We start from the raw sequence: 25,129 nt of genomic DNA, 5'->3' as shown, positions 1-25,129 counted from the left end.
CTTAATTAATAATGCTATTGCTTTCCAGTCCTGTCCATTTTCTCATTATAATTAAATCTAAGCATCTGTTTTAAAAAATGAAAATTCTTGAATTTGACAGATTGTATGTTAACCTTCACAAATTATAATTAAATATCCTATGTTCGTGTTTTTCATTTAAATCTACTTCCTCAGTTGAAACCAAACTAGGAAGAATAAGAACAATAGAAACAGCTCTTGAAATATCTGAGTGATTTCTGGATTCACAGCTGTGAAATATTTATGAAGTTACATAGTCAGCTCTAACATACTAATTTAATCTTTCTCCTACATTTATATTATTGTATTTTATACCCTTGCCTAATGCTGCTCCTGTGCTTCCTGAACTCAGTTAAAATATTTACAGTATTTCCACAGAAAATGTAGTTGTATCTTATCTAATAACAATAGAACATAACAATATTCAACTTATATTAAATTTTGGAAAAGCAGTTGAACATTTGGCCTCTATTCACTGTTAGCATAAGCGTGTGCTACTCTGCCTATTTATACCAACAGACAATCGGGTCCTCTGCATATTTTTCGAGTACCTTTTTATTTAAGAGAGCACAGTAACAAAATAATTTATTCAGATCCAGCCCTAAAATATTTTCTGGTTGAAACATTTTCTGAAAATAATTGCAGTCTATCCAAATTCGCAGGTGCCTAATCAATGCAGTTATTGTAAAACCTTTATTAGATGCACTGTGCACTCATTTCTCAAAACCCTCTTTATTTTAAATTTCCAGTTATGTTACATTACATTATATTGGCCACTGATTCTCCCTGAAAACATACCAGTTCAATTTATCTGTTTGGGGGAATTTACTTACAACCTAGTCATTATAGTATTTTTATCACTTTTTATAATTATGTCATGTTGGTTCTTTTATAACATAATATGGTCCCTATTCTTACATTACACAGCTTATATTGTCACTTGTTTCATTTATGCAATCTATTTTAAAATCACCTAATATAATTATTTCTGAATATGCCCCGAAAGCCTGCAGATGTTCTCCCAGTCTGCCTATAACATTTATAGTTGATCCCTTTGCTCTGTAAATAGCCAATAATATGGGGTAGATTAACCCTAACAAATGCCTTAATCATTAAAATCTTCAGACCTTTCTGGCTGGCTGACATGGAGTGTCAAGCTGAGGAAAGTAATTCATTATTGCCTTATTGCTGGATTCCAACCTGAATTTCTCTCCTGAAACAAAATATAACACTAACTGTTTTAAATGTTTATCCCAAATTAGTGATTTTTGACTATTTTTCAATAAAACTCTTGGCCAAAATTTTCAAACCTGAGCGTCTAAAGTTAGGCTCCAAAATGCATATTTTGTCACTCAAGTCGAAGTGGCCTGACTTTCAAAGATGCCAAGCAACCTGCAGCTTCTGTTGGCTTCAGTGGGATTAGTTCATGCTCAGCAACTCTGAAAATCAGGCCAGCTCTATATAGGTATCAAAATACAGATCTAAGAGGCTAACTTCAGGCATCCACGTTGGAAAACATTGACCTATTGTGCATCCCATGTTCATTAAGGCCTTGATCCAGCAAAACATGTACATGTATGCTTAACTGTAATCTGTGAGTAGCACTGCTGACCGGACACTAAAAGTCCGGTTACAGGAGTAACTGCAATCAGCCTCCCTGCCAGGGTGGTGGGAAGAGCAGCTGCTGCTACCTGGAGGAGCTGCAGCTCAGCTCGAGAGAGGACTGGCTCTCAAGGATCCAGCTCCAGCAGAGAGAGGTAGGTACTGGCTCTGTGCTGCCCCAGGGAGAGCGGAGGGGGGATCCTCTCCCCCACCCTCCCATTGTGCTTTCCCCTGGCCTCTGCCTTGCTCCAAGAACTGACCCCCACCCTTGTCCCACTGTGCTTTTCCCCTGACCCCTGCCTCGCTCTGGGGACTGCTCCCGCCCCTTTATCCCGCTGTGCTCTTGCCCCCGGCCCTTTCCTCGCCATGGTGGCCCACAAATGTGTTTGGCACTAGGCCCACAAATGGTTGATCAAGCCCTGATGGCCCCCATCACTGTAGTACCTGAGAGCCTCACAACCTTTAGTGTATTTATCCTCATAACATACCGGTGAGGTAGGGAAATGTTATCCCATTTTACAGATGAGGAAGTGAGGGCCAAAGGGTAAGTGTACTTCTGATAAAAGACCCATGGCTGGCCTGGGTCAGTTGACTCAGGCTCGCAGGCCTCGGGCTGCGGGGCTATAAAATTACAGTGTAGAAATTCAGGATCATGGTGGAGCCCGACTCTGATATCCCGGCAAGGATGGAGGGTCTCAGAGGCTGGGTTCTAGCAGAAGCCCAAACACTGCAATTTTTAGCCCCGCAGCCCATGGCCCATAAGGCCAAGTCCACTGGCCCAGGTTCTGAGATGCGATATAACAGAGAAGATATACCCCAAAAGACTAAATGATTTGCCCAAGGTCATACAGGAAGTCTGTGGTGGAGCAGGGAATTGAACCCAAGTTGCAGCCCTGTGCCCTGACCACTGGATCATCCTCCTTCTCAAGAACATACCCCTTCTCTGCCTTATAAAGTATATGCAAATGTAACACGTTAACACACTGTGGCTCTTTGTCCCCCTCTAGTGGCTGGACCAAGTATTGAGGGTTATGAGTCTGATTCTACCTCTGAGCTAATGGACCTGAGGTAAAATTTCCAAAGGGACTAAGGGCCAGATTTTCAAACATATTTAGGCCCCTAGAGATGCAGATAGGCACTTAGTGGAATTTATAAAAGCATCCTAGGCTCTGTAAAATTTTACATCTGGTCTTTACCTCAGGTGGTAGATTCATGGTATAAGATCTGAGGTCCTGGCTTTTATATTCTTATACCTGACTTTTAAATCCTTAACCCAGTCCTGAAGTATGATGTTGGCAGCATTTGTCATCTTCTACAACTTTTCATGTGTTAAGCTGTTTATGGGCAACATTGTCTAAATTGTTCTGCACCCTCTCACAGACGTGTGCATAATTGCTCAAGATTTGCACTTATTTCCTTTTTAAATTAATACTCGGTTTAAACCTCTCAGGTTAGCACACACCCAAGCCCTTTATACTTGCAGAAAAAAATGAGTTTCCTCTTGTAAATGTATTATTCTGCAGCAATTCTTACCATGATACCAAAGCCACTTTCTTTTAAGTAAGTACCTTCCTGGTAAACCTAAACCAAGTTTTTCTTTCTATCTTGATATCACAGTGTATAAAATAGTGTCTAAATTAGAGAATACTAATTCAGAAACCATATGACCTTAGGTTAAAAATTAACAAGATTTGTTTCTTAAAGCAGTTAATGAGGAAATCAAAGATCAGAGCCTAAGGGGCAGGCATTTGGAAGTCTGCTTTCTTTGCATATTCATAACCCTCTTTCTGCTAGTCAACTTCATATGTACCTAGAGGAGCATATATTCCATAGAATGATAAGAAAAATGCCTTGATCAGTTGAAGAGTTACCCCCCCAAAATGTGCCCAAAATTGCAGTGTGTCATGCTCCATACTATTTAGAGGTCATAAACACTCTGTAGTTGCAGATCAATTGAGGGTTTGCTTTGTTTTTGTTTTTCGACCATGTGTTCAGCTCTCTCTGAAACTAATAGTAAATCTCCCACTGACCTAAGTAGGAACAGTATTGAGCCCTTCATACTGAACCCTAGTTTTGCCATTCACCTTAATTCAGAACTCAGCTAATTGTATGCACTGTCCATTGAAGCCAATGCGGCAAATCCAGATCCCTTGGAATTGGTGGAATTCTGCCACTGACTTCAGCGGGACTGTACTTTGTCTCAGGCGGACTGCAAGCCACTCTGAGGATAGAATCTAGTCCAGTAACTTCTGGCCTTCCTATCATTTTGTTCCAGTTCTGGAGCTGCTTCCTTTCAGTTGTGGATAATTTCAGATTCAGAGCAGGCTGATAAGTCTCCTAGAGACAGGAATAACAAAGCTGAAACACTGATTGTTTCTTTAACAGTAAAATGCTGAATTAATGGGTATTGTCCTGAGAAGCTTGCATCTCCCTACACTCTCCTTCTTCCTCTTTTTTCACAATGCTTCCTTTCCCTTTTCCTTTTCCTTAACGCTCCTTCTCCCTTATTCCTTGTATCTTATCTTTCACTTGTTTTTTGATCTTCAAAAGCAAGTTAATGCTGATTCTGCTACTCATTAATTATATAGCAATGCCAAACAGGCCTGCTTGGTTTAAGCAATAAACCACAGCTGAGTAATCAGAATCTCAAATATCATCTGTTACCCAGCTATCTAATAAAATATTTGTGGTCTCCTTCAAAGCAAAAGTCTAAGGGTCCAAATTTGTGGTGAGGCAACCACTGTGTCCCCCGACACTCAGGATCCAGCCATGAGGCTATAGTTCCCCCAGATGGCCCTTTTGGGGGGAGAGGGGTGGTAGAAGCTGGCTAGCCCAAGAGGGTTCCTTGGTTGCATCCTTTAGATTCCTGCCACTCAGCAAGTTGTGACACGTTACCCAGTTCTGAACTACCAAGCAGAATGTGCTATATTTGCCTCTCTATCATGTAGCACAGGGGAGAGCAAAATCGTAGACATGGAGCAGCTCCACCTCTTCATGTCTGGCTATGGATCTGCCTGCAGAGTGCTGGAACACTTTGTATTGTGGGGGTGCTGGGAGACATTGAACCAAAGTGTAAATCATGTATTTGATGGAAACCACGTCAAGCCAGGAGGTGTGGCAGGACCCCTAGTTCCAGCACCTGTCTGCATGATTTGGGCCTTTTGTGTCCATGGATCTCCGGCTTACACAGAAATTGTAGGACTCTGCCTTTTGTGTGCTGACTGCATCCCTAATTCTCCAAGGAAAGCATGCGTCATTTCTTGGCAGCTAACCTTGCCCCTTCCATGCATTTTTATATGGCAAAGGGAACGTATGGGCCAATTTCACAGTCTTAACTCGGCTGTAAGTTGTGAGTTTCCACGGCATTTTTCACTGATTGTCACTTCTGGGTTTGTAAAGAATTTCTCTCCATAATGGATTAGCTGCACCTTTGGGGGGTACTTGCTTAGAGCAGCTTGTCATACAAGGCAGGTTTCAGGCTGCAAGATAGTACTTAACATGTTACTCAATATTTGACACCACCTGCACATATCTTGGTACAAAAGCTCAGGTGAAAAATATGTGGGACAAAATATTGATCTCCCTTTTTAACAAATAGACATTTTTAATAAATTCTGCGTACTGCTCTTAAACTGTTTTCCCTCCTGAGTCCCATATTTCTTATGAAGAAACTGATTCAAATAAAAATGGACAGATATAACATCTGTGTGCTTTATAGTTTGGAGGGTTTTCATTTAACATTTTTTCAAAGAGCCTGCTTAACACTTCGCTTTTCTGAAGATTCTTTTTCCATAGGTAGAATTTGCATCAGCATTAAGAAGTTTAGTTTGGAGACAGGAGCACACAAAATAAACTCAAATAAAACAGAATTAAAACCTTTAGGGTTTTCTAAATCCAAAGTAGCTGATGTGAACTAACTAACTGGGAAAAAAAAACCTTATCTGGTGATCTGGGCCCATATCAAATAAATTTTGAAAAACAAAGATATTAGATCATGAAAACTGCCAAGAGTTTCTTAACTATGGATCTAAAACCAATGTGCTGCTTTAATATTTAGCTTTGGTTGTTTAAATGCTTTTCTTCTCTCAGACTGAATCTAGCAGGTGATGAAAGACAAATTCTAAATAACAAAGTAACAGTTGACCTTTAAAAGCAGCAAAGAGTCCTGTGGCACCTTATAGACTAACAGACGTTTTGGAGCATGAGCTTTCGTGGGTGAATACCCACTTCGCGACGAAGTGGGTATTCACCCACGAAAGCTCATGCTCCAATACGTCTGTTAGTCTATAAGGTGCCACAGGACTCTTTGCTGCTTTTACAGATCCAGACTAACACGGCTACCCCCCTGATAGTTGACCTTTGTATACTGTAGTGAATAACACCCAGCTTTATACATTTGGAAAAATAGTGGGAAAGTGACTCCTGTATTTCTATGCTGGAATATCTTAATGTATTTGATTGTTGTAGCTCATCATTAAAATCATAGAAATTGCTGTTAAGACCCTATGTAGCTTAAATTTGAAAAGCAAGGTATGCTGTGAAAGAATGAGGCCGGCTCATAAAATCAAAAGGATAACATAATAAATAAAATTCCAGAAACCTGAGCATGTCTACTATAGCTTTGCCATCTTTCTGACTGTGGTGTTGATGTTGGCAGGCAGTAGGCTGTGATCGACAACTTGGGAGTAATGCCAAGGAAGACAACTGTGGAATCTGTGCAGGAGATGGTTCAACATGCAGGCTTGTGAGGGGACAAGCTAAGGCACATATTTCACCCGAAAAAAGTAGGTTGCAAATTGATCCTATGTTGATTTATCCTTGACTATGTTTTCTGCTTATATATTAACACAACCTATTGCAGAGTCTGACCTTTTCACTATATACTTGTTTGCAGTTATCCAAAGCTACTTATTATAAAGTCTGTGCTAGATTAGTCTATTGAAATTCCATGAGGGATACCACACATTAGAGTATAGCTAGGAAAGAATTTGAGATATGCTTTTTTTCCTCCTTTTTTTTTAAAAAAGAGCAATTCAATTTATTCTATCAGGAATAACCATCAAGATATGCATCTCATTTTATAGGATATCCTCATGTTGCAATATATGTGACACTGTGGCAACATTTTCAAATCATGGAAACATCTTATGGACGGTCTTATGGAAATTGTTGCATGTGGTTGAAAATGCCTGGTTTTTAAGTTAACTCTACTCCTTTTTTTAAGCTTCTAAGACAATTGTGGTTCAGAGGCAAGTTAACTGCTTGCATGGTGCAGGACATACAAAGTTGAAGGAATTAGGACATACAAGGTTTAAAGACACATTAAGATTGTGCCTGCTCATTGTGTGTTTGAGTCAATCTGTACATTTTGTGGCAGATTCTGCCACCTTTACTCATGGTGAGTAGTACCTCACTCCATCAGTAGTTCTGTCGACCTCAGTAACATTATTCATGGGTTAAGGTACTTTCCAGAGTGAGAAGGAGGCAGAATTGGGCCCTTTTGGTTAGAATTGAGTAGAGGGTGGCATGTAGTTGTGGAGCCACAGGAAAGATTTGCGACTCAGAGGTACCCCCCTGACTGTTTCTCCACAGCTCATATTTTGCTTCTCCTGTTCAACCGGCTCTGCTAGTGGGTGTTTGAGTGGACAGAGCTGTGGCTTTGCCGGCTCCCCAACCCTCACAACTCCCTCTCTGCCTCCATCCTCACCTCCTCCCTTCCGACTTGCTCACAGTGGGTGAATAGCAGCTGCAGGGAGCCTGTTCTCCCCCAGCTGTTCTTGGACTCACAATGTGGATAAATCCTGTACCATGCAGTGGAAAGGGGCCCTGTTGGCTCCTTACTCCCCTGCAGAGCCGCATAGGGCGGAGTGACAGTCTAGCCCCTCAGAAGCCAGAGAGAACAGTGGAAGTATGAACAGACATTTTAGCAATGATCAAGAGTGGAGTAACTGCCCATCTTGGAGGGCTGCACCAATTATATCACTTCGGGGCTAATTGTTGTAATTCAGCCTCTGAACCATTCACTATCAATAAGATTTGGGAAGAGCTGTTGTACATAAAGTCATATGTAATACCTGTTGCAGTATCCCTAAATATTTTCATGCTGTTTCTGTGTCATAGCTTGTATATTACATTTTGTTTAAATGTGAATGGAATTTGAAATACATTACAGTTTGTCTTGGTGATGCACGTTACATTACATTGGGATGACGTAGACTGGGCTGTAAAATGTCATGCCAGAGCTTCCCCAACACTGTAATTTATATTTCTTGTTGTTTGATAATTATGTATAGCTAATGTAACCAAATTTTTAAAAGGGACACGTTTGTTGCAATACTTTTTAGGGTCAAGAAATTCTTTTCTAGAAGACAGAAGCACATAATTTATTTGATCTGAACTAGTGTTGCTAGTGCTACCTTCTGACTCAGTAGTGACACAGGCATATTTCTTGGAGTGGAGGATTTTATCGAGTAATTTAGTATTCTGAATGTGTTCATCATAAAACACTGTAAAGATGTGATTAATGTTCATGTCGAGCAAAACAGCAGCTCACTTGACGGTTCTCTTCACTCTACACCTACTCATTTCAATAGACTGTTTGCCCCCAATAAACCGAGCAAATTCTATTTAATTTAGCAGGAAGAAGAATTGTAATTATTACAAAACCAAATGTTTTTATGTAATCAAAACAGGATATTTCAGGTGTCCCCAAACAATTTCTTGGGACATCTGGCCATCATATGAAAAATCAGGACATATGGCCTCTTTATGCATGGCCAAACATTATTTTCAGTTGTACCTCTCCAACTCCATACACTTCCATGGGGTTTGCAATGGATGTAACTGAGAACAGAATGTGGCCCAACATGTCTAAGTAAAGTCTATTTCTGATTCTCTGCTGCATCCAAGCACAGCTCTGACATAGCGAACAGTGGCAGCCACAAGGTGTAGGCTGGGGCTTCCTTACCCCCAGCCTCTTAGCCCCAGTGGAAGTCAGAGTGGCAGGAGGCCTACTCTATGCTGCTGGCATAAGCTCTGTAATGGGAGATCAGGTGTAATGGATCTCTGTTCCACCATGCCCCCTCCCACTCCAGCCTTGTGCACAACATGCCTGCCTCTGTGTTATCTCCTCCCATTATGCCATGGATGGATGACAGCTGGCGTAGGAAGTGGCTAAACCACATTTAAACCAGCAGAGATTCCCCTACACAGTGAGAATTGTCTAGGGGTAAAACCCAGGTGGTTTAAATGCACTTTGTGCCACCTCTGTAGCACACAGTATATTTGTCAGACCGAGGAATGTGGCCAGTGTGTGACAATTGAAGTAGAGTTTCAGGGTATATTTAGTAATAATAATAGAAAGAGTTTGTAAATAGGAGCAGAACTCCAGGTTTTTGGAACTGTAGTGGTAAGATAGTTGGCAAATGGTCCAAGTAAATACTAGTTCAGTTCTTGTGATCTTGCAGCATGGCGAAGGGTTGAGGGCCTGATCTAAAGTCCTTATGAAGTCAGTGGAAAGACTCCTCCATTGTCTTTGACATCTCTGGATTAGACTCATAGCTCATTGTTTTCTCTGTTCTGCTGTGACAGTTTCTTAAGAAGGATTTGATTTGAGAGCAGCAGACAAACCAAAGCTTTTCTCTTTGGCTTAGTTTTCTCTCTCCTAAATTTTATATTTCATTGTGGTAGGTTTGGTTAAAAAAAGGAATATATCAGACACATAAGCAACACAACACACACACACACACGTCACTCTTGCCTTGGTGTTATTGCTGTGATACTAGCAGACTTAAAACATTTTTTTGGCTTTGATGGTTCACATACCATATGGAAATAGTTCCATATAATCATCCTTTGTATGAATGAAATGTGGAAATAAAGCCATGTTTCTTTTGCGATAGTGTATCAGTAAAGGCGTACATAATAAGTGAAGCCCTTAAGAAAACTTTGCCAAGAGAGTGTTTGTATCTAGGAATGTTGTGGGGTTAGTGTTGAGATGCACAACATTGGCATGCTGATGTATCTCTATTAAAAAGAGAGCATGCAAGGTTGTGAATGAGATGTAAAATCCATTATACAGTGAAGCAAATTAAAGATTTGGGGAGAGAACGAGAGCCAAAGACTTTATTATGGAAAAAGGAGACATTTATCCAGAGACAATATTTAAATGACATTTTGAAAAAAAGGATTGGTATTAAAATTTAAGAGAAAAATAAGTCTCTAGATATGTTGGATCTGATACTAGCAGGAAATGGAATTTGAAATGTGGAGTTAATGAAATCTGGCCTTACTCAGTTCATGAAAAGCTTTTGCTAACTGCAGATTTTTTATTTTTGTCATTTTTTCACTGAACACTTTATACAAAAGATTTTAGATGCAAACTATTTTAATTTAATTTTCTCATTATTTATTATTTCTTACTGTCAATGTGTAATTTACCGTTGGTCACTACTTCATCCCAAAACATAATTTATTTAATCACAAAACTAATTTAAATTTGATCATAATATAGGTAGGACTGGTAGGTACCGCCTAATATTAAGGTTGCCTGATACTTCCCATTATAAGACTTTGTTTTTGGTTGTTTATAACTTTGCCAAATTTTGACCATTAGGGCTGAAATATTCCATCCAAGATGTCTTTGAAATGCTCTAGTTTCTCCATGCTTTGAAGCAGAGACTTTACATAAGTCAGAGAGGGGGTCTTTGCATCAGGGATCCCTTTTGCCACCCCTTTGAAAAAGTGCCCAAATTTGACAAAATTTACAAGCAGGGCCGTCCCTACCCATACGCAAAGTACGCAGCTGCATAGGGCACCAGGAAATGTGGGGCACCAAATTCCCTTGTGCCCTAGGCAGCTGCGTGCTGCTCTAGCACCTGCCCCACTTCTTCCCCATAGCCCTTGCCCCTGCTCCGCCCCAGCCCCGCCTCTTCCCACCCCTGCTCTGCTCCAGTCCCGGCCCCACTCCCCTGAGGACTGAAGCAGGACCAGGCCTGCACTCGCCGGCAGCGTGAAGTACAGCAACCCGGCCCCAGCCGCGCCGCTGGTGAGTGCTGGGGGGCGGTTCCCTCCTGCCCCTGCCCCCAAACCAGCCCTGCCCCGCCCCGCGAAGCTTCCGCCCCCGGGGCTGTGTATGGCCTCAGAATAGCTAGGGACGGCCCTGTTTACAAGCCATTGAAAAACTGCAGTTTGCACATGCCCATTAGAGAATTCTTTGATGTTTAGTAGCATGGTCCACCCATCATAGCTCCTAGTGCTGACCCCTCTGTGCATCCACCAGCCCCACAGAGCACCTTAGCATGCTCCAGCCCAAGGCTGCACTGGATCAGAAGGATTTTCCCTATAACTGCTGCTGCCAGGCGCTCCAGCACAGGGTGGGGCTGGGCACTGGAATTGAGAGCAGAAAGCCTGTCTCTGCTGTACTCTTAATGACCCCCCTCCTCCCCTCGGGACAAAAGCCAGACTGGAGGGAGGGAAAGGAGTAGAGTGGGACAAGGAGTCTAGTAAAACTGGGATGGGGGAAGGAAGAGAGACACTCGTCCTGGGTGCTGGAGGAAGAGGAAAGCCTGGGAGCCTATGAGGGAAATATTGGGGGACTGGGACCCAGTTGGTTTGTTGTGGGTAGAACAATGAGATTGAATGTAGAGCTGGGGAGAGAGGGGGAGATTGGGGCTGGGTGGGCAAGGAGACTGGGACTATGAACTAATAGGAAGAATGGGGCCAGGAGTGTAGGGGGAGAGACAGATCTGACAAGGAGCTGGGGAGGCCTGTGAGCGGCTGGGCAAAGAGCCTGGGAAAAGGAGCTACAGAGACTGAGATCGGATAAGGAGTCTGGGGATAGAGACCAGGACTGTGAGCCAGTGGTGGGGAGGGGAGAGACAGATTGGACAAAGAGTTAGGAGGAAAAAACTGGGAATGGCTGGACAAGGAGACCTGGGCTGGGTGTGGCAAGGGGGAGAAACTAGGAATCAGACAGTGAGCCTGGAGGGGAAGAATAGAACGAGCTGGGTAAAGAGACTAGTACTGGGATGAGACGCTAGGGGAGTGGAGACTGGGACTGGATCAGCAAGAGGACTTGGGACAAAGAGACAGGTGTGAGGAAGAGACAGGACTGGGCCAGGAGGAGGCAGAAGGAGTTAAGCTTAGAGGAAATGGCCAGAAGAGGCCGTGCCCACTAGAGCGCACTTCCCTCCAGAGCTTGGAATGGAAGATTCCTAAGTCTCACCATTCCTCTTCTGTCAGCAGATATCTGTGAAACCCTCTGGCAAAGTATCTCATCCCCCATGCTGTTCCACATGGAGCATGGTGGCCTATCACAGTCCTGCTATTAGTTACTCCTTTAAAGGCTGAAGTCTGTGCAATGGATCTAAAGATTCCACCCCTCTGATGACCCACATGGGTATCAATATGATGTCACATAATTAGTGCCCTGCCAAATTCACGGTCCATTTTGGTCAATTTCACGGTCATAGGATTTTAAATTTTGTAAATTTCATGATTTCAGCTATTTAAATCTGAAATTTCATGGTGTTGTAATTGTAAGGGTCCTGACCCAAAAAGGAGTTGGGGGGGGTCCCAAGGTTATTGTAGGGAGGGTTGTGGTACTGCTACCCTTACTTCTGTGCTGCTGCTGGCAGTGGCGCTGCCTTACGAGCTGGGCAGCTGGAGAGTGGCGGCTGCTGGCCGGGAGCCCAGCTCTGAAGGCAGAGCTGCCATCAGCACCTGCACAGAAGTAAGGATGGCATGGTATGGTATTGCCACTCTTACTTCTGCATTGCTGTCTGCAGAGCTGGGCCCTCGGCCAGCAGCCGCCTCTCTCTGGCCGCCCAGCTCTGAAGGCAGCAGCGCAGAAGTGACTGTGGCATGGTATTGCCATGCTTATTTCTGTGCTGCTGCTGGCGGGGAGCTGCCTTAGGAGCTGGACGCCTGGCCAACAGCTGCCACTCTCCGATTGCTCAGCTCTGAAAGCAGTGCAGAAGTAAGGGTGGCAATACCACCACCCCCCTAAAAGAACCTTGTTACCCCTCCCTTGTGGGTCAGGACCCCCCGATTTGAGAAACACTGGTCTCCCCCCATGAAATCTGTATAGGATAGGGTAAAAGCACACAAAAGACCAAATTTCATGGGGGGAGACCAGATTTCACAGTCCGTGTTGTGTTTTTCATGGGGGATTTTCATTGGCATTTTTCATGGGTGTGGATTTTTTTTTCAGTTTGCTTTTTTAAAAACCTAGGAAATTAAACATACAAAAACTGTGTTATAGGAGCATAATTAGGTTGCAAATTCAAGCACTCAAAAGTTACGAAATGCCAGAAGTATCAATTTCCTGCTAGGGAGTTCCTTCAGAGCAGGTTTGATTAGTGTACAGCAAATAAGACCTGGAACAATGAGGAGTAAACAAAAGTAAGTGAGCACTGTCCATTGTGTGCACTGAATGAAGAAGGGAACCTGGGGGTGGGGGGGAAAATAGTATGTGATAATGTACTTAAACACAATATCATAATGCATAATCTCAAGGGTGGCAAATTAAGAAAACATTAATTCTGGCATTTCCTAACTTTTGAGTTCTTTACTCATACAAAATAAATAATTGGCTTGGAAACATTGTGCTCCAGAATTCATGATGTATTTCACTTAGTAGCTCACAAAAAATGTTCAGTACTATTTGACTATCTCTCATGACATAGTCTGTTATGCAGAGGAACTTTGTGTTTCTGTAAGTGGTTGTCTGAGGAAGATAGTGTGTGTGTGTGTGTGTGTGTGTAACTCATTTTAGAATGTAAGGCTTGTTCATGATGTACAATGCATGAGCTGTTTTCTTCTCTTCTTTATTCCCTCCCCAAATGGAGAATGAACCAGTAACTCTACAGAGTGAAATCCATGCAGTCTTTTCTAAACACCCATAGTTCTGTGAAGGAAGAACAGTCTACTACTTTCTCTTCATGGGAGTTCGTTTGGTTGGTTGGTTTGGAATTACTCTTGGACTTACGAGACTTGCTTGCTTTCCTGATCTGTCTTGGCTTGTGTAGGAAAACTCTGGTTTATGGACATTGGCTGTCCCATTGTGTATTGTACATTTCATTTCACTGAGATCCATTTGCCTGACAGGCTGCTAATTGTATGTCTTTATTCATAAAAATCAGTGTAAGAGTTTTGTTGATTTAAGTGACAGCCTGAGTCGTTCTGTTCCAAATTTTAACTCGAAAAAATTCTTACTCCTAAGCTAAAATTCCCTATAAAGGAGGCGGATGATACTTCTGATAGATCTAAAACAAAACTTGATCTCAAACTCAACAGTGTCTGTCCTGTTTTTTAAATGTGTCTCTGTGTTGTATCATACAGAAGCTTAGTATATAATAAGTAATTTCATTTGTAGTCTTAAGCAATGAGGTCAGTGCAAGCAGACCCCTCTGTCAATTAAATTACCATGGGTTCAAGGATCTACCTATGCAGAGTTCATTGCAGGCTCAGAGCCTGAGCTCACATGCCAAGCTAGTTACTTGCCACAGAATACCAGGAAGCAAGAATGCTATATAGACCCACTGTTTTATGTTATTTGAGTATGAATTATGCTGTAAATTCTGTTTGTAGCTCAGCTTTTAATAATAATAATGAATAATCTCAATGTGAAGGCTATATCATAATAATATAATTCATTTTCATTCAGATCAGTGGTCTTTATTCCTGTATCATTTACAATACTGCACCGATGGGTGATTATCAAACATTTAAAAATAGCAATAAAAAAGAGTACTGAATAATAACCTGTCTTTGAATTAAGAGCTACACCAAAAATTGTCTGCCTATGCTGGGTATCTGATTCATTTCTTGAACTGAAAATAAAGGGCCAAATCATGGCTGGTTCTTGTGAGTAGTCCCACATAAGTCAGTGGCACTACTCACGTAAGTAAGCTGAACAGGATATGGTCTAGAAAGTAAGTCAGTGAGGAGAAGCAAACACGTCTATATTTGTCCAGCTTGCCTCTGTAAAGACATGTCATGTACTCAAGTGGTAATCAGACACAATCAGAACAGTGTAGAAGGCATCATGTAACTTGCTCTGCTAATGTAATGGCCTCACTGCCCCTGCAAAGTAAAGTGTGATCCAAGCTAGGGCATCACTTAGAATACAAGGGTGAGTGCCAGGACTGATAACAAGTTGGATAGCGCCCAGCAACAGCTTGTATCAAGCGAAAGTTGTTAGGAAAGTATTGGGGGCCAGTGTATTTTATTGCAATGGGAGCAAATAGGAAGCTCTTACACAACTATTACTTTAGATTAGGGCAACTGGCTTAAACCCTGCCACAAAGGGACCATTTTTTTACTCATCTTTGGTTTTGATTTTGGTTAAGATAATGGTACCCCAACATGTCACACCAAGGTCCCAAGTGGTGTTGGCCATGAATGCACAGCAATGTCATATTTCCATTAGACTGTCTTCTTCTGTTAATTATTATTACTATAGTAGCACCCAAAGGCCTTAGTCAGGCTCAGGCACCCTTAATGTGTGAGGCTCTGTACAAACACATAGGATGATTTGGCTCCTGTCCCAGTGAGCTTTCTATCTAATTTAAGACAAGATGCAACATGACAGTGAACTGATGACAGTAACAGTACTAAGCACACAATAACGTGGGCTAGTGATGTGCGCAGTGGTCACTGGCTAGAGCCTGGCTATAAATTGCTTGTTGATTGACATAACTGGCAGTGATACTGTGAAGTGGGTTATCTTTACCTTCATACTGTAGTTACAGGGAGTAATTGAAGGGGGAAGGATAGCTCAGTGGGTTGAGCATTGGCCTGCTAAACCCAGGGTTGTGAGTTCAATCCTTGAGGGGGCCACTTAGGGATCTGGGGCAAAAATTGGTCCTGCTAGTGAAGGCAGGGGGCTGGACTCAATGACCTTTCAAGGTCCCTTCCAGTTCTAGGAGATAGGTATATCTCCAATTATTAAATTAAATTGCAGGTGTTTTTATAGCATAGGACAGTGTTTCCCAAACTTGGGACGCTGCTTGTGTAGGGAAAGCCCCTGTTGGGCCGGGCCGGTTTGTTTACCTGCCACGTCCCCAGGTTAGGCTGATCGCAGCTCCCACTGGCCGTGGTTCACTGCCCCAGACCAATGGGAACCGCACTGTGTTCTCCCCCCCCCGCGCTTTGCCGCTCCAGCCGCGCTGTTTCCTCCCCCCCCCCACTTTCCTGCTCCAGTGGCCCCACCCTTTTTTTTTTTTGCTTGGGGCAGCAAAAAAGCCAGAGCCGGCCCTGCCCGCACTGATAGGGCCCAGCTGCATGCGTGGAGGCAAACAATTGCGGAGTCCCGTAAAGCATTACAGAAACAGAGGAGGGACACGCGTGATGAGAGCAGGCAGGAAGCTATGGTCAAGCTCATGGGGGAGCAAACTGACGTGCTCCGCTGCATGGTGGATCTAATGCGGGAAAGGCAGCAAGACCACAGACTGCCACTGCAGCCCCTGTATAACCGCCCTCCCTCCTTCCCAAGTTCCATAGCCTCCTCACCCAGACGCCCAAGAACATGAGGGGGGAGGCTATGGAGACCCACACACGCAACCCAAGAGGATCTCCTAAGCAGCAGAAAGCTGGCATATGTGAACTTTTTGATTTGGTTTCTTGACTTGTCCTTCCCTCTTCCTCCACCCCCCTAACCTCCCCCCCACAGTGTGCCTTCTGATTTCTCTCAATATGTTGTGCAACAATTAATAAAGAACAGTTTTTAAACAATTTAGACATTATTTCCTTTCACACACACACACACACACACATATATATATATATATATATATATATATATATATATAGGGGGCAGGTAACATCAAGAGAAACAAACACAACTGTCACACCGTACCCTGGCCAATCATGAAACTGGCTTTCAAAGCTTCTCTGATGCGCAGCGCGCCCTGCTGCGCTCTTCTAATCGCCCTGTTGTCTGGCTGTGTGAAATTGGCCACCAGGCGAGTTGCCTCAACCTCCCACCCCGCCATAAATGTCTCCCCCTTTCTCTCACAGAGATTGTGGAGCACACAACAAGCAGCAATTACAATTGGAATATTGGTTGTGCTGAGATCTAACCGAGTCAGTAAACTGCACCAGCGCACTTTCAAACGTCCAAATGCACATTCTACCACCATTCTGCACTTGCTCAGCCTATAGTTGAACTGCTCCTTACTACTGTCCAGGGTGCCTGTGTACGGCTTCATGAGCCATGGCATTAAGGGGTAGGCTGGGTCCCCGAGGATAACTATAGGCATTTCAACATCCCCAACAGTAATTTTCTGGTCTGGGAAGTAAGGCCTTTCCTGCAGCTGTTCAAACAGACCTGAGTTCCTGAAGATATGAGCGTCATGCACCTTTCCCAGCCCTCCCACGTTGATGTCGGTGAAACGTCCCTTGTGATCCACCAATGCTTGCAGCACCATGGAAAAGTACTCCTTGCGGTGTATGTACTGGCTGCCCCGGTGTGCCGGGGCCAAGATAGGGATATGCGTTCCGTCTGTCGCCCCGCCGCAGTGAGGGAACCTCAGCGCATTAAAGCCATCCACAATGGTCTGCACATTTCCCAGAGTCACTACCCTTGATAGCAGCTGGCCAATGATTGTGTTGGCTACCTGCAGCACTGCAGCCCCCACGGTAGATTTGCCCACTTCAAACTGATTCCCGACTGACCGGTAGCTGTCGGGGATTGCAAGCTTCCACAGTGCTATGGCCACGCACTTCTCAACTGTGAGAGCTGTTCTCATTTTGGTGTCTTTGTGCTTCAGGGCGATGGACAGCAAGTCACAAAGTTCCATGAAAGTGGCCCTACGCATACGAAAGTTTTGCAGCCACTGGGAATCATCCCAGACCTGCAACACTATGCGGTCCCACCAGTTTGTGCTTGTTTCCCGGGCCCAGAATTGGCGTTCCACAGCATGAACCAGGCCCAATGCCACCATGATCTCCCAATCAGCACATGCCGTGCTTCTAGGAATGTCTGTGTCCATGTCCTCATCAGTATAGTAATTGCATTGTCGTCGCTTCCTCACCTGGTTTTGCAGGTACTGCACATAGTGCGGGATAATGCGCGAGGTATTTACAATGGTCAAAACTGCAGCGGAGATCAGAGCGGGCTCCATGCTTGCCGCGCTGTGGTGCCTGCATGGGTAATCCTGGAAAAAGGGCATGAAACGAGCTGTTCAGTTCAAGATGGCTGATAAAAGGCGGTAAGTGGTTGTCTTCTGTAGCTTTCATGGAGTCGGGAAGCTCGTTAGAGCTGCAAGAGCAGGAGAGCAGAGTTTGTGGCGGAATCTCTCTGTTCATAATGGCTGAAAAACGGTGGGGAATTGTTGCCTTCTGTAGCTTCCACGGGAGCCCAGGACAGACAACATGGAAAAAGTGGCAGAAGCTGTGCGGCTCTGTTCACGATGGCCAAAAAACGGCGGGGACTTGTTGCCTTCTGTAGCTTCCACGGGAGCCCAGGACAGACAACATGGAAAAAGCGGCAGAAGCTGTGTGGCTCTGTTCACGATGGCCGAAAAACGATGCTAGCCTGGGTACTGTGGACACACTCTGCCGAATTCACGCGCTTTAGTGGGGACACACAACACCGAATGTATAAAATCGCTTCCAAAAATTCAAATAAAATAAGTTAGAATTAATTTCATACTGTAGACGTACCCAGACATTAGCTTAAAATAAGTGTCAGCAACTGATATGTCATCGTGTTGAGTGGCAGCAGTCTAAGCTGCTTTTTTAACTCCCTAATGATTCATTATCCTCTTTATTTTATAAAACTTGCCACGCATGTTCCAATATTAAGGCTTGTCTGCACAGAAAGTTAGTGTGAAAAAGCTAGGTTGTGATTTTAAAGTCCAATAGCTACTCATGAACTCCCCGTGTGGACACTCTCTTATTCTGCACTGAGAGAGCCTTTTTGCAGTTTAGCTTAATACACTTTAAAGTGGACTAGGCTCAATGGCACAAAGGCATTTTTAGTGTGGAATACGAATGTCCACATAGGGAGTTAGTGCCAAAAAGCTGTTGTGCTTTAAATTTACAACACTAGCTTCCCCTGTAGACAAGCCTTTAGTGAGTTCACTTTTCCACTCACAATGTACTTAACTTTTAACTATACTGGGCTGGACCAACTTAAATCGAGCAGCTTTACTGCATTGTGTAATGCCACCCTTTCTGTGCTCCAGTCTTAAGGTTTGTAATAAGAGTGTTTCATGCAACTCCCTTTGGAAAGCATTCCAGGAAAGCATGAATATTCTAGGAGCCATTTGTAAGTCTGCTTTATAATTAGACAGGAGAGAGACTACATTGTTCCATCACATATATTGGGAAGCTGATGAAGATAAGGATGTATTTTAGTCTCACTTGTATTTGCATAAGTCTCAGAGGGGGCTCAAGAATGTGGCTCCCCCATTTTCAGTCCCAGGAATCTGGGTGTGATCTTACTGGCGCTGGGGCTCTCTCTGAAATCCAATGTCCAAACTCCCACAGGATCATCTTAAATGGTCATCTAAAATTGAAGTGATCCAATATGCTGAAAAGTGAGTGCCATATTTATTACGTGCATCTGAATGTTGTGTGTGTTTGAGATATTTGACAGAGCATAGTGACCAGTCCTTGAGCTACGACAGAAGGTGGACTATTACTCCAACACAGCAAAATGCAGGATAACGATGATTTTTAAAAAACAGGAGTCCATAAAATAGGCAGCCTCAGGCGGGAGATACAAGATCCTAGTCATGTGTGCCTTGGTTTTTAATGGGAACGATGGTGACCTAATGCCAGGCATTTCCTTCCAGCTTTCGTGCATGGTAGTGTTATGATTTTTGGCTCATTGATTTTCAGCTATAGATAAAAGCTAGCAATTAACCTTCAAAGATACAGACATAGTATTAAAATGGTTTTGGAATCTCTAAGTACAGAACCTGGAATAGCCACTTCCTCTTAAATTTTTATATGCATTTGTATGCTTTTAACAGTATGAGTCCCATTGATTTAATGGGAACTGTGCCACTTAAAAACCACTGCACACCACTTTGGAAATACAAGGGCTCGTGTTCCAGTAAGCATGCGAAGCATATACTTTCCAGGGAGAACCAGAGACCTTTTAAATTGTTAGATTTGGAGCCAGATGCTGGCTCATGCTAAGCCCCCTTTGCACTGATATAAATTTAGTTCCCCTAAAGGCAGGGGTAGCTAAGGGTTCTCATGGCATGGGGAATGCTCAGTTGATGTGGGGCTAGCTAGGATAACTCTTTCCATTTCCGCTCATCCCCTCCGTTATTAATGTTACTGTAGTGCCTAGGAGCCCTAGTCATGTGCTGTATAAACCCAGAACACACAAGAAGGTCCTGTCCCCAGAGAGCTTACAATCCAAAAGCCCACACTGCAATGCCTTGCCAGCATTATTGTCCATGATCATAATAGGAATTGGGAAGCCAATTATAAACTGCCCATTTCCTGAGGGCTTTCTCTGACTAATTCATTTGTTGGCTGGATACAGGGCAACCACTGGTGTAGGAAGGCTCCCAACAGCAGGAAAAGCAGCCCCGTTTGTGCATACAAGCATTACGCTTGGCCCAGTGATATCCATATGTAGCTCCGGCCCAGTAGAGAAGCAGCGGATGATCAGCATCATGTTCTTTCCCTTCATTTGCCACAGAAACACTGATTGTCCTTGTTGCTCATCCTGAAATTTGCCTCCGTTACTGGTAAGAGTGACCATTTGCCTGAGTTTCTGAATGCTGTCTCAGCTCATCATTGCCTTTGGGAGTGTCCCATTTTCAAACTCCTGAGTTTTTCTTTGGCAGCTGGAAATATTGTTTTGAGCAAAAGTCGTGGCCGGGCTGGTCCAGACACATTGTTGTACATGCCCACTTTGTCTCCCATGAGGCAAGGAAAATCCTGTTGTGGTGCCAGCCTTACCAAATAGCATGATAGCAAACTTCGCACCCCCACCAGAACTTTGGGCCATACCAGGGAACGTTGCAGCGAGTGTGGAATATGTCAGAGGTTCTGCTGAAGGAGAGTGAAACGGGAACTTTCAGGACTACTAAGATTGAACTAAACTAGTGAAGTGGGGGAAGAATGGCAGAAGTCATAGGGTGGCCTTGCCTGGAGCACCCTCCTCTGGCAGGCCGCAGCGTGACAAGCACGTCTCTCTCAGTTTCCCCTTTCCACAGCCAGTGCAAAGGAACATTGTTTCTTTGTGTCTGATACAAAGCCCACCTCTGGGCATAATTTATTCACATACACCAGTGCACTACTTCCTCCAAACCTTGTAGTAAAACCAACTTCCAGTAAACACAGTAAAGAAACCTTTTTCCTGTTCCTCTCTCCACAGGCATCACCAGCAAGAATCAATATCAGCTCTTGTTCTCAGTTCCTTTGGCCCCTAATCCAGGGCCCCACTCTCAAGGCCTCCCTGATTGAGATTGACCAGTCTTCCCGCTGCCCTTTACTCAAGGCTTCAGGTCTCCTCATCCTGCATGGTTCCCCTCCCCCAAACCTCCCTGCCTGGGAGTCATACCCCTGGTCATGCGATCCACCCTCCTGCAACAACCCTCTTGCTTCCAGTCTTGGCTTCTTCTGACCAAGCTGGATCTTCCCCTTTACGTTGGGGCCACTGCTCATCAGGGGTCCCCAGCTTTGGTCAGTTTTTACCAACAGCTTCCTCCAAGCTTCTCACCAGCAACTCAGTTACAGCTCTGCTTCCAAACTCAGCCCCCTGCCAAGTAACTCCTGGCAGCTCTTCCTTGCTGCTTCTCTCTCCTTTGGGTTGCAAGCACCTCTCACCTACCCCTTCCTGGTTCCCTCAGACTGTGATTTGCTAGGTCTCTGACTAAGCAGGTATCCTCCTTTCTAGGGTCCCCAGGCCCTCTTTTGAGCCTCAGATGTTACAGACCAGAGTTACAGTCACCCCTACCACACAACCCTACACATTTGCCTCTTTGAGGCACTTCACAGATTGGGCCCAAAGTCTCACTGAAACCAATAGCTCAGGGTGCTCAGTGCTCTCCAGGATCAAAACCTTCTTAGAGGCTGTGTGCCCTGGCCAGGGTCTGTTTGGCTTACAAGGAGAGCTAGAGTTATTGATTAAGTGGGGTCAGATAGGCCCCTGGAAACCTGTCTTGTCTCTAATGCTGGAGGGCACTTATTATTGTTTGTTTATTATTTGTATCATCGTAATGACTAGTCCCGAATTCAGCAGTTATTTCATTGTACTTAAAGGTATAGTCATTCATTACCTTTTGGCTATTGATCGCAATTCAGCTGATGAAAAACCAAGCAAAGAGATATTAAGTGGCTGAGCAGTTAATGTGTTTTCCAGGTCTCCTGAGCTGTATTATGGTTCTGACTGTAGTATTTTGCACGCTGATGGAATACTTATATATGAAATTAATAAGGATCACATTTCATTATGTCCAAAATAAATGGTTATATTTAAATAACTTTCCTAGAGATTGGAAATATAAAAACTGTAATGTAAGAAGGTGATTATTTCAGAAGAAAATAATTGCAGTGTTTGTTTGAAGTATCCTGAGCATTTGGCAGTATTTTATACTTATGCTAAGGAGAGGTAACCAGAAGCTGATAATTTAGCATCTACTGTAAAAAGGCCTTGTTTCACATGGAAAGAAAGAATTCTTCAACTATTTTAGTTAAAAATTATAACCCAAGTATTCTCAAAATACTGTATGAGTATTTCTGAAGCAATGTATCGCTAAACTTCAATGAATGGGTTACTGTTATTTTCTTGAACCCACTACAGTGAAATCCACCACAGCAAACACATAGCACAAGGATAGACTTATCTACAGAATCAAGCGATTGAATATGAGACTTGACTGTTCCTATGGGTATTTGGCAATACTAGGGCAGTTTGCTAGGAGAAATATAAAATGTGTTTATCCTACATTATGTTCATGGTTTTGTGAAAGCAACAAAGAATCCTGTGGCACCTTATAGACTAACAGACGTTTTGCAGCATGAGCTTTCGTGGGTGAATACCCACTTCTTCAGATGCAAGATGCCTTGCATCTGAAGAAGTGGGTATTCACCCACGAAAGCTCATGCTGCAAAACGTCTGTTAGTCTATAAGGTGCCACAGGATTCTTTGTTGCTTTTACAGATCCAGACTAACACGGCTACCCCTCTGATACATGGTTTTGTGATTACTTTGCAGGATTTGTTCTTCTTTTGCACTGCCAGTGAGAAAAAGAAAAGTTATATTTTTTTGTTTTTGTTTTTTTGGTCTCTCAAGGCACCGGGCTAGCAAGCCTTATCAGATTTTCACCATTCCTTTAGCCTCAGCTACATTATTTTTAACTTTCCGAGGGCCTGATGATGTTTACATTGAATCAAATGGCAAACTTCCTATTGAATTAAATGAAAGTAGGATTAATCTTAGCTTCCATCTCTCTCTCTACATTTCTTCATGGACTTCTGATGTAGTAACCTACTTCGAGGCAACCTAATAGCACGTGGGTGTTATTGTTAGGTAATTTAAAGGCCAGATTAACCTGTATGGGATATGCCTGCAGAGAGTGTCTCTGTGTAGCTATTGGCCAGTGTGGTTGATATGTGCAGAATTGGGTTTGCAGCTTTATGACGTTTGGGTTGGAACATGACGGATGTGGGAAGGGGCAAGGTCAATGGGGCTGTCATGTCTCTGTGGCATCAACCCCCTCCCCTCCAGACCCTATGGGGATTTAGAACTCAGGACAATGCTGATCCCTTTTGCACACTGACTCTTCCCCATTCCGAGGGCGTGACACATGATGGAGTGGAGAGGCCTCAGAATCATTAGACCCCAGGGTCTGTTAGCTTCTCCATTGATTTGCCATTGGACCTTGGCTCAGTCTCAGGTTGCCCATCTATAAAATGGAGGCAGTAATACCCACCCACCTTTTGTAAAGCACTCTGAGATCTACAGATTAAAAATATATATGTTAAGTATGATTATTGTTAAGGGGTATTTCAGGCAAGCAAAAGCTTTTTTTTTTTTTTTTGGTTGAATTGTCCTGTTTGATGCTGGTTTGGTTTATAGTTTTAACTTGGGACTGTTCCTGGAAGGAATAATCTTATATTGTAAGTTACAAGCAGACTTTGTTATAATTTGCTTTTAACTGGTCTGTAATTGGTTAAGGGTTAGTGTTATGTAGATGATTTATTTCCTGTAAATCCTGCCACTTATTAAAGTTGTGACCTGCTCTAGGAAATGAGGTGTGGGCAAAGTGAAACTGAACAGCTGGGGGTATGGGGGGCTTGCAAGGGGAAACACTAGTTAAGGGATTTGCTAAGTCTGACCAGTGATTAGGAAATAAAACTAGGACAACAAAGTATAAATATGCACCTAATGTACTACTGACATTTTAGTTATTTTTGTTAATAGAAAATAATTTACCAATAGCAGAAAAGATTTACACGTCCACATGCAGGTCTTAATAGCTGCATAGCTTAGCAAACAGACTTGGTGTATTATACTTAATAAAATAATATGTTATTTTAATAGAAAAATTGTGGAACCTGTTAAATATTTTTGAGACACATTTGACAGTTTTCAGTCTAGTTACGTGATGTGATAATTCCCTGGTGCAAGATCATTTCTAAAACAGTTTCTTAATTTTCCTAGGGGAAGAAATTGTGATTGCTATACCTCATGGGAGCCGCAGTGTGAGACTTACACTGAAAGGACCAGCACACCTTGGTATGAACAGTTTTTTATATATTATTACTAGACAGAATAAAACCAGAACCCTTTATCTGAGTGCATCCAAACTTTAAGTGTTTTGGCAAGATCAAAGCCTTGATTCCTCTTCCCATTTTTAATTTTCAACCCAAACTGTGCGTACGGAACATTAACATTACATTGATTTTGGCTTGTTTTCAAAGAAGTCGGTTTAAAAATCACAATGGTATGAATATATGTGTAGTTATGGTTTCTTTATAATGCTGAACTGTACAAGAATTCTTGTATAGAGTATCTAAAATAAAGTACATTGTTCACGAGACTTGGGAAAACTTCCATCAGAACTATGTTCAGTGGAGAACTGAATGGGCTTTAGATCAACAACATGTATATATACCAGTGATGGGCACTATTTACAGATCTTTGAGAGAGAGAGAGAAACTGGAAATCGGACTTCAAGCCCAAGTAACCAGTTCAAATCCAGAAAAGGCTGATAATGACCCAAAATGGGTTCCATGGCCTGTGTGAAATGAGTAATGTGGTCTCAGTCTAGTTCCCCATGGATATGTGTTACAAAACCTACCATTATTACAACTGGGATTAATAGGTACCTCTCTTGGCAGTCTTAGGGTATGTCTACACTACCAGATTAGTTCGATTTAACTTAATTCGAATTTGTGGAATCGACCTTACAAAGTCGAATTTGTGTGTCCACACTTAGGACACTAATTCGACTTTGTGAGTCCACACTAACAGGGCAAGCGTCGACATTGGAAGCGGTGCACTGTGGGAAGCTATCCCACAGTTCCCGCA

The 25,129-nt window shown here is 43.1% G+C and overlaps 1 protein-coding gene across 7 annotated transcripts in view; it reads left to right on the top strand.

The window, feature by feature from the left end:
* Positions 1-25,129, top strand: part of ADAMTSL3 (ADAMTS like 3) — a 287,105-nt gene that overhangs the window by 159,927 nt on the left and 102,049 nt on the right. For all 7 annotated transcript variants that reach the window (XM_044981169.1, XM_044981163.1, XM_044981164.1 and 4 more), the window contains 2 exons: positions 6,278-6,404; positions 24,260-24,334. In XM_044981169.1, the coding sequence (XP_044837104.1) occupies positions 6,278-6,404; positions 24,260-24,334 (202 nt within the window). The remainder of the gene's footprint in view (positions 1-6,277; positions 6,405-24,259; positions 24,335-25,129) is intronic.

This window comes from Mauremys mutica, chromosome 11 (assembly GCF_020497125.1).
Source record: "Mauremys mutica isolate MM-2020 ecotype Southern chromosome 11, ASM2049712v1, whole genome shotgun sequence".
Lineage (NCBI taxonomy): Eukaryota > Metazoa > Chordata > Testudines > Geoemydidae > Mauremys > Mauremys mutica.
The sequence above is the reverse complement of the archived record's forward strand: the minus strand, read 5'-3'. Positions and strand labels throughout refer to the sequence as shown.